Below are 12496 nucleotides of genomic sequence, written 5' to 3'. Positions count from 1 at the left end.
TGAAGGGAGACATGAGAGCACTCTTCAAATACTTGAAAGGTTGTCACACAGAGGAGGGCCAGGATCTCTTCTCGATCCTCCCAGAGTGCAGGACACGGAATAACAGGCTCAAGTTAAAGGAAGTCAGATTCCGGCTGGACATCAGGAAAAACTTCCTGACTGTTAGAGCAGCACGACAATGGAATCTGTTACCTAGGGAGGTTGTGGGCTCTCCCACACTAGAGACTTTCAAGAGGCAGCTGGACAACCATCTGTCAGGGATGCTTTAAGGTGGATTCCTGCATTGAGCAGGGGGCTGGACTCGATGGCCTTATAGGTCCCTTCCAACTCTACGATTCTATGATTCCACCCCAGTTAAAGATTATGCGATCTAGGTGTCTGTGTGCATCAGCCTCATTGTAGTCCCTGCTCAAATCTTTCTGCTCTTTTGTTTTTAAGTCCTCTTGGCTCTGATGGGGCCTATGCCATCTTGTGTGGAAACACTAACTTAGCTCTCCAATGCCTGAACCTTCGGAGGGTAACTCAAAACGCAGCTCTCTGCAACTTGAGCATTAGTGAGTCCAAAAACAAAGGCAGCATTGGGCTCACTCTCTGATTCTCACTCTGCAGAGCGAAACCGGTCATCTGCCAGGGACTGGCACATCCCCCTTCTACTCCAGAAAACGGTTTCAGGGCGGAGGGAGCATCCTGTGTGGTTGCGGGATAGGGAAGCTCCTTTTCCGCTGGCCAAGTTAAGGAGCAACGAAGCAATGTGCAGTTCTCCTTTCCGCTGCTTTCGGAACGCAAAGAGGTATGTCGTCAGAAATACTGAGTAGTCAACTAGTCGCCTACAACGCTGTCGTGGTAAATTTTGAGGTACAAAGCATTCATCGTGACAAACCCCATGGCTCCGCCCCTGGTAGAATCCCCAAATCCTTGGGTTCCAGCCCCCAACTGCCTTTTCTTTGGTGTCTTAGGCAGCAGAGACAGCGGTCAAAATGGGGCAACATTTCCAGCTTCTCTCACCTACTCCGACACTCACCTTCAGCCCCAATGGATACCAGTTTGACCCCCTTGCTGGCGATGAAGTCCAGTGCTTTGTTGACGTTGGCAATCTTGTGGAAGCGCATTTTGCCTTTGTCTGGTTTTGGCAACCGTTCACCTTGGGGGGGAGGAGAGGAGGGGCAGGAAGGGAAAAGGAGGCAAGGTGAGAGAACTCTGTGGCGAGACATGCGTCTGCACAAGCCCAGAAGAATATTCAGTCAATACCCACCCATTTCTAATGTGGCTAGTGTACGGTGGAAACGGCACAGCAGGGTGACTCAAATCGTGGATGCCAGCCTTCACAGCACCCAACGGCCCCAAAGGGCTGGCACCTGCCCCTGCACCTGGTCTGTTTGCTAAATGCTCCATACCCCATACTGTACAGCAGATACATGCATGTGCCTGTTAGCTACCGAGCCCTGTTCAAGGTTCAGTTCAAAGCCCTAAATAACTCAGGACTAAGACACGTAACAGACTGCCTCCCCCTATATACACCCAGCCACCTCCTAAGACCTCCAGAGGAGGCCTTGCTATGGCACTTAGCCTCTGAAACACCCTCCACAATGTGGTTCTGGAGGCAGAAAAAGTGGTGTGTTTTAAATGCCTCTTGAAAGGGCTCTTCTGCCCACACCTTTACCAAAGCTTATGCTCCCGGATTCTTTGTGGGATTAAGATCACCGCCTCCCCACGTATTTTTCCCCTGGGGGTTTCTTTCTCTGCCTTTCTAAATGTTTCATTACCCCAGCCACTAGATCAGCCTTCCTCAACCTGGGGCGCTCCAGATGTGTTGGACTGCATCTCCCAGAATGCCCCAGCTGGCTGGGGCATTCTGGGAGTTGTAGTCCAACACATCTGGAGCACCCCAGGTTGAGGAAGGCTGCACTAGATGGTACTGTGGTATGGCGGAATTGCACAAATATAAAAGAGCCCCATCCCACCATTTCTAAATAATACACTTTCCTCGATCTAAAGAAAAGCCAAGGAAATAGCTGCACAGACCAGAAGAGGGCTTGGAAGATGACCACGTCATGTAAATGACTCGCAAACTACCATGGGTGAGCAATCATGAGTACACAATCAAAGCCTCATGTGGAAAGACTCGAAATCTACTTGTTTGTACAAGCTATCCCTGGCTTGTAACAGATTATCACGAGAGAGACCATTCTACTTGATCCTTCTACCTGATTCCCTGGAGACGCCAGCTACCAATGAACTACGATCCCTCCCCTGCGACATTGAAAGTTGCCTTAAAGCAGATCAGAGGCCAGTATTGTTCCCCTTCACTGGCAGCTGCTCTACGGGATCTCCAACAGATCCTTTTTTTAAACTGGAGATACTAGAGCTTGAATCTGGGACCTCTGGTATTGCAAAGTAGGGCTCTGCCATTGAGCTACGGCCCATCCCTTATTCTCAATGCTCCCCCATGAGAATAAAAAGAGGATGGATTTACCCACTTATGCTGCAACCTCCCCCGCCCCCATAGTCTGGCCCATGGATGGCCCCACGGATGACACGCTCCCAGGAACCTCTTACCTGAAATCACCTCCAGCAGAAGCATGAGCTTAAGACCATTCCGGAAATCTTCCTCAATGTTTTCAATTTGTGTCCCTGCCTTCCGCAAGTGGGAGTTGCACCAGGCTGTGAACGTCTGAGGAGAAAGAAAAGAGACATCAAATCAGAAGCACGGCCCGTAGCCTCGGCTTGTGGGAACCATCAGAGTTAAATTGTGGCTACCAGGCTTGCACACGGGTGGAGAAAACGTCGATGTGCTTAGTGAAGGGTGCAGAACTTTTCAGGTGGGTGCCCAAATTGCCGTCCCCCCCATCATGTCCATCTCAGGCCAGGTGATGTCAAGGGTGTATGGCACTGCCCCTGATGTCATCAGCTCTTTTCAGAGGCTAAGCCCTGCCCACTGGAGGAACCCCGGGAGGCTCTGCGAGCCAGAGTGTGGTATCCTGTGGGTCGGAGATTCTACACCCCTGGTTTGATTTATTTGATTTATTACATTTATCTACCGCCCCATAGCTGAAGCTCTCTGGGCGGTTTACAAAAGTTAAAAACAGTGAACATTAAAAAGTATACAAAGTTTAAAACCATCAAAAACATAAACAGTATAAAACCAACGGTATCTATTAAAAAAAAACAGTTCTGAGGTCTGTTAAAAAACAAACTTAGTGTTGTTAAATGCTGTTAAATGCCTGGGAAAAGAGAAAAGTCTTGACCTGGTGCTGAAAAGATAACAGCGAGCCTCATTGGGGAGATCATTCCATAATTGGGGGGCCACCACTGAAAAGGCCCTCTCCCTTGTTGCCATCCTCCGAGCTTCCCTCGGAGTAGGCACTCAGAGGAAGACCTTAGATGTTGAGAGCAGTGTACGGGTACGTTCATGTCGGGAAAGGTGTTCCATCAGGTATTGTGGTCCCAAGACGTGTTCAGTGTCACCATCAGATTTTTGGGTACTTGTGTGACCAAGTGCCTGGGTTTTTTTCCAGTCTGTCTCTGTAGGTAAGCACACCTAATAGAATGCACCTAAGGTTCCAACGAAAGTGACATGGCTGAACAACATTGCCACCTTGGAAGTTTTGAATGACGCCAATACAACACACAATCTTTTCTCCTATGAGTACTTCTTCCAACCTGACCTCCTGTCCTACAAGGTTCCCTTTGCAACGACTTAGAAAGACACTCCTGTAATTTGGTTCTGTGCCAAAAGCAATCAGTTCATTTTTAAAAAAGGAAAAAAGCCATGGGCAACCCTTGATTTATCACTATATTCTATGCCCTTGAAGCAAACAAAATTTGATGCATCGTCCACCAGGGAATTCCCTGGCAGCACAAGCCTCCCTCAAACGCTCCTGCCCATCTCCTATTCATGATTGACAGCCATAATTCAGTGGCAGAGGAGCTGTCATGCATCCAGAATGTCGCAGGCTCAACCCCCAACATCTGCAGGCAAAAGGATCTGATAGAAGGTGAGGGAAAAGGTCCTTCTCTGTAAGAGAACCCGGAGTGCTGCTGTCCGTCAGAGTATTCAATACTGAGCCAGATGGACAAATAATCTGACCTGGTATAAGGCAACTTCCAATTTCCCTATTTCTGCAGGGCTGATTGTAGGAAAGGGTCTGGTGATTAGACTACTATTTGTTTGGTGTGTGTGTGTGTGTAGGGGGAACCTTTGCACACTTCATCCCTATATCTCCCTTTTCAGTTTTACGTGCAGCATTAACATTTGTCATCCTCCTTCACCAGAAGAGAGTAGATCAGATATTATTGACTTAACCTGAACTGGAATTATCAAAGGAAATTGATGTCGCTACCTAGGAGTGGAAACCCATTCAACAGGTCTGTGCTGGCACCTCAACATTGGAAGTTGGCTTCTTTAAAAAGAAAATGATGCTAGCGCCTAGAGCAGCAGTTCTCAACCTGTGGGTCGCGACACCTTTGGGGGTCGAACGACCCTTTCAGAGGGGTCGCCTAAGACCATCGTAAAACACATATTTCCGATGGTCTTAGGAACCGAGCTACATAATTTTGCTACATAACAGTAGCAAAATTACAGTTATGAAGTAGCAGCGAAAATAATTTTATGGTTGGGGGTCACCACAACATGAGGAACTGTATTAAAGGGTCACGGCATTAGGAAGGTTGAGAACCACTGGCCTAGAGGGTAGAGGGTGGACACACGACTGTGCCCTCCAATATCACACCAGCACCCTCTGTCCTCCAATATCACACCACAGCGTCCCCCCCACAGCATCTGTGGAAAGGGGAGGGACCCTAAACCGATGCTTCTATCAGACTTCGTATGCCTTTGCAAATCTAAATATCCAAGAAAGTAGCTGCTTGCAGCAGGGGAAAGTCTGAGATATAATTAAACAGACACAACCGGAGCATAAGGGGTTACGCAGCGAGAGAAGCCTTGAGCCTGTTCCATTGCATCCTATGCCTCCTCCCCCGCCCACACACCCACCCCGCCCGTGCCTGGCCAAATTTAGATCTGGCCTCAAGGTGCCTGCAATGAAGCAACATTCATGCAATGCCCTGAGTCTGCAGAAGACCTTTATGGGCAGCCACCTGGCGCCAGGGGGATGGGAAGAAGCCAGGGGAAGGCAGGGGGGCGCGATGTTGGGAGAGTGGTGTTTGCTGGCCATCCCAGGACCATGAGCGTATGTACTGTAAAGTGTCGGACATGGCCAGAGGCTACAACATGGGCCACTGCAACCTGCTCTGGCTGGCAGGTTTCTCCTCCCTCACCCAGCAGCACCTTAGCTCTGGGCACTGCCAGCTCCAGCTTCCCAAGGGCCTTCAGTGGGCTCCCTCACTCAGCAAGCCTGCCTTCTCATCACCGCTGTCCCCAACTCTTCTTGCTGCTTTCCCGCTTTCTCATGATTGCTATAATGGCTGGCTTGACAGGCAGAAAATCTGCTGCTGCTGCTGTTTCTCACCACAACCCTTGTCTGGGCCAGAGCAAGAGGCAGGTGAACAAGCAGGTTGCAAGGCGGAAGAGGAAGAGCAAGTCCAGGGGGCTCTTATCAATGGGCCCCTGCCTGAGTATGGGCCCTTGGCAGGTGCCCAATGATGCCAACCCTTGTGCATTCCTGCAGCTTAGGACACCGCAGGCCTCAAAAAGATGGGCCTTGAGCAGAGCTGTGGTGCTCGGAAATCAGACGGTCATCACTACCTGTCATGTTCTGGAATGAAGAAGATAAAGGGAAGTCCTTTTCAAGAGGAGGTGTTGGAAAGTACAAAGGAAACCTGCCGCAGGACCTCTGTTCTGGACTTTTGGATGAGATGGCTTCATAGAATCATAGAATCATAGAATAGCAGAGTTGGAAGGGGCCTACAAGGCCATTGAGTCCAACCCCATGCTCAATGCAGGAATCCATCCTAAAGCATCCCTGACAGAGGGTTGTCCAGCTGCCTCTTGAAGGCCTCTAGTGTGGGAGAGCCCACAACCTCCCTAGGTAACTGATTCCATTGTCGTACTGATATAACAGTCAAGAAGTTTTTCCTGATGTCCAGCTGGAATCTGGCTTCCTTTAACTTGAGCCCGTTATTCCGTGTCCTGCACTCTGGGAGGATCGAGAAGAGATCCTGGCCCTCCTCTGTGTGACAAACTTTTAAGTATTTGAAGAGGGCTATCATGTCTCCCCTCAATCTTCTCTTCTCCAGGCTAAACATGCCCAGTTCTTTCAGTCTCTCTTCATAGGGCTTTGTTTCCAGACCCCTGATCATCCTGGTTGCCCTCCTCTGAACACACTCCAGCTTGTCTGCGTCCTTCTTGAATCGTGGAGCCCAGAACTGGACGCAATCCTCTAGATTCATCCCACCGGGGCAAGCTAGAGCACCTTATGACTAGTGCACACATGCAGATTATAATGTAAAAGGTAAAGCAGAGAAACTGCCCTTTAGTCGAAATGACACAGGTGTAGGTATATTACGACTTCAGAAGCAGCTGCAAAGAAAACCTGAAGGCACTTGACCGTCTGGTGGAACACGCTCTCTCTGTCTATTATCACAACCGAAAGTTTTGTTAGCACCTTACAAAAGGGATGAAGGTTGAATCAGGAAGGCTGAATTTGACCCGCCAGGACACCCCATCCACCCCAGAGGCCTCGGGTGAGGCCCTGCTTCCTTCCACAAACTCCCAACCCTTCAGAGAAGGGAGAGGTGAGGGAGAACAGGCCAGGCAGAACTCCTCAAGGTGCCGGCAGAGTTTAGTGTTTGTGTGTGAGAGGGGGGTTGGGTTGGGTTGGGCTGTCTGTGGGTATGAATGTGTCTATGTGTGTCTGTGAGCATGGGGCAAGCACATCAGGGGTACATGCCAGCAGTGGGGAAGGTTTCACCCACTCACTGCTGGCATGCAGCTCCTGACACGCTTGTCTCCAGGCTGAAAGAGGTCCCTACGCGTCTCAACCCAACAGATTTAGTACAGCATAAACTTCCGTGGGTTATGGTCCACTTCATCACATGCATGAACTCTTATCCTAAATTACAGGTATTTATATCCGTGGTTGTGGGGGAGGACAGTAAAGAGTGAGATCAGAGGGAAATGAAGGAATGTACAGTAACTGTTACACTATTACCAGCCTTCCTCAACCTGGGGCGCTCCAGATGTGTTGGACTACAACTCCCAGAATGCCCCAGCCAGCTGGCTGGGGCATTCTGGGAGGTGCAGTCCAACACATCTGGAGCGCCCCAGGTTGAGGAAGGCTGAGTAAGGGTGACCCTATGAAAAGGAGGACAGGGCTCCTGAATCTTTAACAGTTGCATGGAAAAGGGAATTTCAGCAGGTGTCATTTGCATGCATGCCACACCTGGTGAAATTTCTTCTTCATCACAACAGTTAAAGCTGCATGAGCTATACTGCAGCTATACTGTGACCAGATTTAAAAGAGGGCAGGGCACCTGCAGCTTGAACTGTTGCGATGAAGAAGAAATTTCACCAGGTTCCCCAAATCTACAAATTACACCTGCTGAAATTCCCATTTCAATACAACTGTTAAAGATATGAGAGCCCTGTCCTCCTTTTCATAGGGTCACCCTATTACCAGTGGCCAGTCGCAAAACAGACTTAACATGGCTACCAATATTTATAAGATCAGAACAGAATCTGGATACGCCTAAACACGGAGTGGTTCTAGGAACCAAAGCGTTTGTCAAATCTAGACTTTGGGCTTTATGAAATTTTGAGTGTGATGTGAGAATCCAGAGAAATAAATGGAGATGTGGCCTGTTCAACCGCTGTTGTTGGTGGCTACACATATATCACACAAAACTTTCAAAGACACACTGTTTCCCCACTGTGCACTCAGAAATCAGTCATTCATATCTTGCTTCCAGTAGAACCCTTTAGCACTGCTGAGACATTGCTTTTCACAATCCGCTGGAAGCACTGAATATGGTTGATATTATCCAACAATACCCATCTTCATGCCTAAGACCTTCTAAAATGCTTATTCAGCAAAACTCCCCTGCAACTTTTATTAGAAGCTTCCTCCTTACAGGTTCTGTCCCCTTTATCGCTTCTGTGCAGCACCCTTAAGGGATAAATGATGAATTGCCCTTTAACTAGTCAGCTTCTCATCACTGCAACAGTTTTAACTACTGGTTTCTTTTCACTATTTTTTTCTTTTCTTTCTTTTATAGCAAAAAAAAAAAAAGTACTATTCTGCCATGAAATAAGGGGGAAAGGGGGAGGAAGCCAGAATGTTTGCTTGAGGGATAATTATCACTACCCCTGCCCTCTGCCAAGCGAAACAGTAAGCAATAAAAGGGGAAGAAGCTGCAAACAGGAAGCTTTTAATTAAAGGCATATTTAGGTTAAAAGCCTCAATCGCCTCATACTGAACAGACTTGGTGCTGCAATTGTGATTTATTACAAACAAATTTCTGAAATCAGGTCTAAATTAAAGAGAGAGAAAGAGCGAAACACAGAAAACACTAGAAGGTAACAATCTGGCCAGAAACTTGCCTGGATTCTTTGTTAAATTTAAGTGAACAACAGATGGCAATTCTAGAGAAAAGAGCTAATAAGGAACCAACCTTAAGAGAGAAGATACTGCTATTGAAAACAATTGACGGGGCCAAGCTTATGTTCACAATTCTGCGACCCCCTTCCTGAGCCACTATTTTGTAGCCGGCTTAAGCTGGTGGAAAATTACACAGTAATTTTCTAGTGAAAAATTACACAGATCATGCAAGGCTAAACTGTTCCCATTCCTGATAAATGGAGAGTACCATTCCCTGCGCACTATTTCTGAATGAACAAAAGAAGGCAAAATACTTTGTCCATTCCATAGATTCTAGTTGATAGCCTAGATTCCAGGGTAGAATGAAATGGAAAGAACTCTTAAAAATAAGCAGCCATTTTGACACGGGGCAGTCGTCTATTCTGAAAAGATTTGGGCTGTCTTGGCTTTATATCTGACTCCTCGCTCTCCTTTATTCCTCATATCGAGGCAGTAGCGAAATCCTGTCGTTTCTTCCTGTATATTATTGCCAGGATTCGACCATTTTTGTCTGTCTCTTCTGCCAAGACTCTCGTTCACGCACTGGTTATCTCTCGGTTGGACTACTGCAACCTTCTTCTCTCTGGCCTTCCTTCGTCTCACATCAGTCCGCTGGTCTCTGTCCACCACTCTGCCGCTAAGATCATCTTCTTGGCCCGCCGCTCTGACCACGTCACTCCACTTCTGAAATCTCTTCATTGGCTTCCAATTCACTCCAGAATCCAATATAAACTTCTCCTGTTGACCTTCAAAGCTTTTCACGGTCTAGCTCCTGCCTATCTCTCCTCTCTCCTCTCACACTATTGCCCCGCTCGTGCTCTCCGCTCCTCTGATGCCATGCTTCTCGCCTGCCCAAGGGCCTCCACTTCCCTTACTCGGCTTCGTCCTTTTTCTTCTGTTGCCCCTTACACCTGGAACGCTCTTCCAGAACACTTGAGAACTACAAACTCAATCACAGCTTTTAAAACTCAGCTAAAAACTTTTCTTTTCCCTATAGCTTTTAAATATTGAGTTTGTTCTGACTCTATACTGTTAGCTTCACCCTACCCGGTGCCTGTTTACACTTCCCTGTGCCTGTTTGCATTCTCTTTCCCTCCTTATTGTTTACTACAACTTTATTAGATTGTAAGCCTATGCGGCAGGGTCTTGCTATTTACTGTGTAATCTATACAGCACCATGTACATTGATGGTGCTATATAAATAAATAAATAAATAAATAAATAATAATAATAATAACACTTTGGTCTAGTTCAAGGGCATACTTGGAGGTCAGAATTTTAGGACAGGAATATCACAGGAAGCTACACAGCCATCAGACTGACCTGAATTATCTGGTTTTTGAACCTAACATAAATCAACAGGGATGCTTCCAAGCAAAACCACTATCTGCTGAGTATCTAAGAGCAGCACAAATTAACTTAGGGTGCAATCCTATGCATGTTTAGATAGTGGGTGTATATCTTTCAGCATTCACCAGCCGGCTGTGCTGACTGTCCAAATATGCATAGGATTGCACTCTTCCTTTTGAAACTAGCTCTAAACCTCTTAAATCTGGAAAATACCGCCTTACTATCTTGCATTTTGGGAAGTAGTAGACACCAGATCCCTACCTATTCTCTTTTTGCAGACCATTCATGGTTGTATTGTTGCGTTATAGGACTTTACCACCACAATGGTTTCAGTGGGACTAACCTAAGCCTATACATAACTCTCCCTTAGCACTGAAATCAACGAGGCTCGTAAATGTCAGCTAAGATTGTGTTAGGTGTGGAGTCAGGCATTAAAATCCCTACTCAGCCATGAAGCTCATTGTGTGACATTGGGCCAGAAATTACCCCTCACAGCCTGCCTACCTCACAGGGCTATTGCGAGGATGAAATGGGATGAGGGAATCAATGTAGAATTCCTAGAGCTCCTTTGGAAGTGAGGAAGGATAAAAATGTAATAAATAATAATACAAAAATGACTTGGCACCATATTTACATTTAAGTAGATTTAATCCCAGTGGAGTGCCAAGAACAAGAGTGGGCAAACTTGTGGCCCTCCAGATGTTTTGGCCTACAACTCCCATCATCCTTCACCACTGGCTATGGCCTGATGGAAGTTGTAGGCCAAAACATGGCGCCCATCCTCTGGGTGTTTTGGAGAGCTTCTGTCACTACTGAGCATAACCAGCCACAATGGTTTCATCTGGCTCCGGTCTTATTTCCAGAGCCTCTCTTGAAGCATAATGCTTGCTTGCCTTCCATAGCCCCTGAGGGGTCTCTACAGGGGCATCTCTACAGAAGACCCCCAAAGTGCCATGCCAATTTATATAGCAGCTTCCAATCCTCTCATTAGTAGGGTGAAAACGGAGTGAGGTGGGGGAATCCCTGCAAATTACTCTATCTTCCATGCTGTATGCACATCACGCTTGGTCGTGGATGCGATTCAGGAAGCCATGCATGCCCATCCCTTCTTTGTGCACAATGCTGTGCACAAACCGCCACGTAACATGAGATACACAGGTGAACAGTGAGCTACGTGAAAGGGCTGGTGCTCCAGAGTAGATTTGCTGGATGAAGTCTGATCTATTCGGCCCTGGTTAGGCCTCATCTAGAGTATTGCGTCCAGTTCTGGGCTCCAAAATTCAAGAAGGACGCAGACAAGCTGGAGCGGGTTCAGAGGACGGCAACCAGGATGATCAGGGGTCTGGAAACAAAGCCCAATGAAGAGAGACTGAAAGAACTGGGCATGTTTAGCCTGGAGAAGAGAAGATTGAGGGGAGACAGGATAGCACTCTTCAAATACTTAAAAGGTTGTCACACAGAGGAGGGCCAGGATCTCTTCTTGATCCTCCCAGAGTGCAGGACATGGAATAACGGGCTCAAGTTAAAGGAAGCCAGATTCCAGCTGGACATCAGGAAAAACTTCCTGACTGTTAGAGCAGTGCGACAATGGAATCAGTTACTTAGGGAGGTTGTGGGCTCTCCCACACTAGAGGCATTCGAGAGGCAGCTGGGCAACCATCTGTCAGGGATGCTTTAGGGTGGATTCCTGCATTGAGCAGGGGGTTGGACTCGATGGCCTTGTAGGCCCCTTCCAACTCTGCTATTCTATGATTCTATGATTCTATGATCTTTTCTCATGCACATGGAACACGTTTCCTGCTTCATGTACGATGGCCGGAGTACCATCCTTGGCTGAAAAGCCCAGGACATATGAACAGTGGGAGAAGGGCTGGTAGAGCAGTGGGTGTGTATCTATGCAAAATGTCTGTGGAATATTACAACTCTAGAAAAATCTCAGACAGCTATTCAATCTGGCCCCTAGAAATTTCATGCAGGCATACAAATGTGTTGATTCCCCCCTCCACCCCCCCTCCATCCCACCCCACCTACACACCTGCTGTACACAGGATTGTGGCATGTAAAAATATGTCTCTAACACCTAGGAACTTGTATTATAACTGCAGCGTTGCTGAGCAATTTGTTGCATTATGAACAAATTAAGCACAACCTAGCAGACAAAGGGTGAGGACAGTCAAAATATATATAGAAAGAGCTTGTAATATGTTTCTAACATGGGGTTGGCCCAGCTTCACACATCACTTGACAGACATAAACGTCAGTAAATTGAATGCTGATTCCGCCGTGAACCTTGCCCCATCCCCTGTGCTTCAGATAGACCAACTTTTCATTTCTAAAATGATACAATTTAAGTTTATCTACAATCTATTCACCCTAATACATATTTTAAATTTTTTTTTTTTTAAAAAAAGTAGAAAACTGCATCTGGGTAGGGTGTATGTGGATTTTTGGTGACAACACTGATACCAGCCAATCCATGCTGTACTCCGCCGACATCTGCTGCAAGCTTGCAGCGTCTGGGTCTCAACCCGTCCCCCACTCCCTGAGTTCAGCCCTGGAAAGAAAAGTACATACAGACTGAATGCATTTGAGGGTGCTTCCAAATTCGGGTC

At 47.1% G+C, this 12496-nt stretch overlaps 1 protein-coding gene across 1 annotated transcript in view; it reads right to left on the bottom strand.

Moving 5' to 3' along the window:
* Positions 1 to 12496, bottom strand: part of ACTN3 (actinin alpha 3) — a 39474-nt gene that overhangs the window by 18800 nt on the left and 8178 nt on the right. The window contains exons 2-3 of the mRNA XM_063146202.1: positions 2557 to 2671; positions 1022 to 1141 (exon numbers count right to left, since the gene is read on the bottom strand). Of these exons, the coding sequence (XP_063002272.1) occupies positions 1022 to 1141; positions 2557 to 2671 (235 nt within the window). The remainder of the gene's footprint in view (positions 1 to 1021; positions 1142 to 2556; positions 2672 to 12496) is intronic.

Source organism: Elgaria multicarinata, chromosome 21 (genome assembly GCF_023053635.1).
Source record: "Elgaria multicarinata webbii isolate HBS135686 ecotype San Diego chromosome 21, rElgMul1.1.pri, whole genome shotgun sequence".
In the NCBI taxonomy this organism is placed as follows: Eukaryota; Metazoa; Chordata; class Lepidosauria; order Squamata; family Anguidae; genus Elgaria; species Elgaria multicarinata.
Note: the sequence above shows the minus strand (reverse complement) of the source record. Positions and strands in the feature narration are given on the sequence as shown.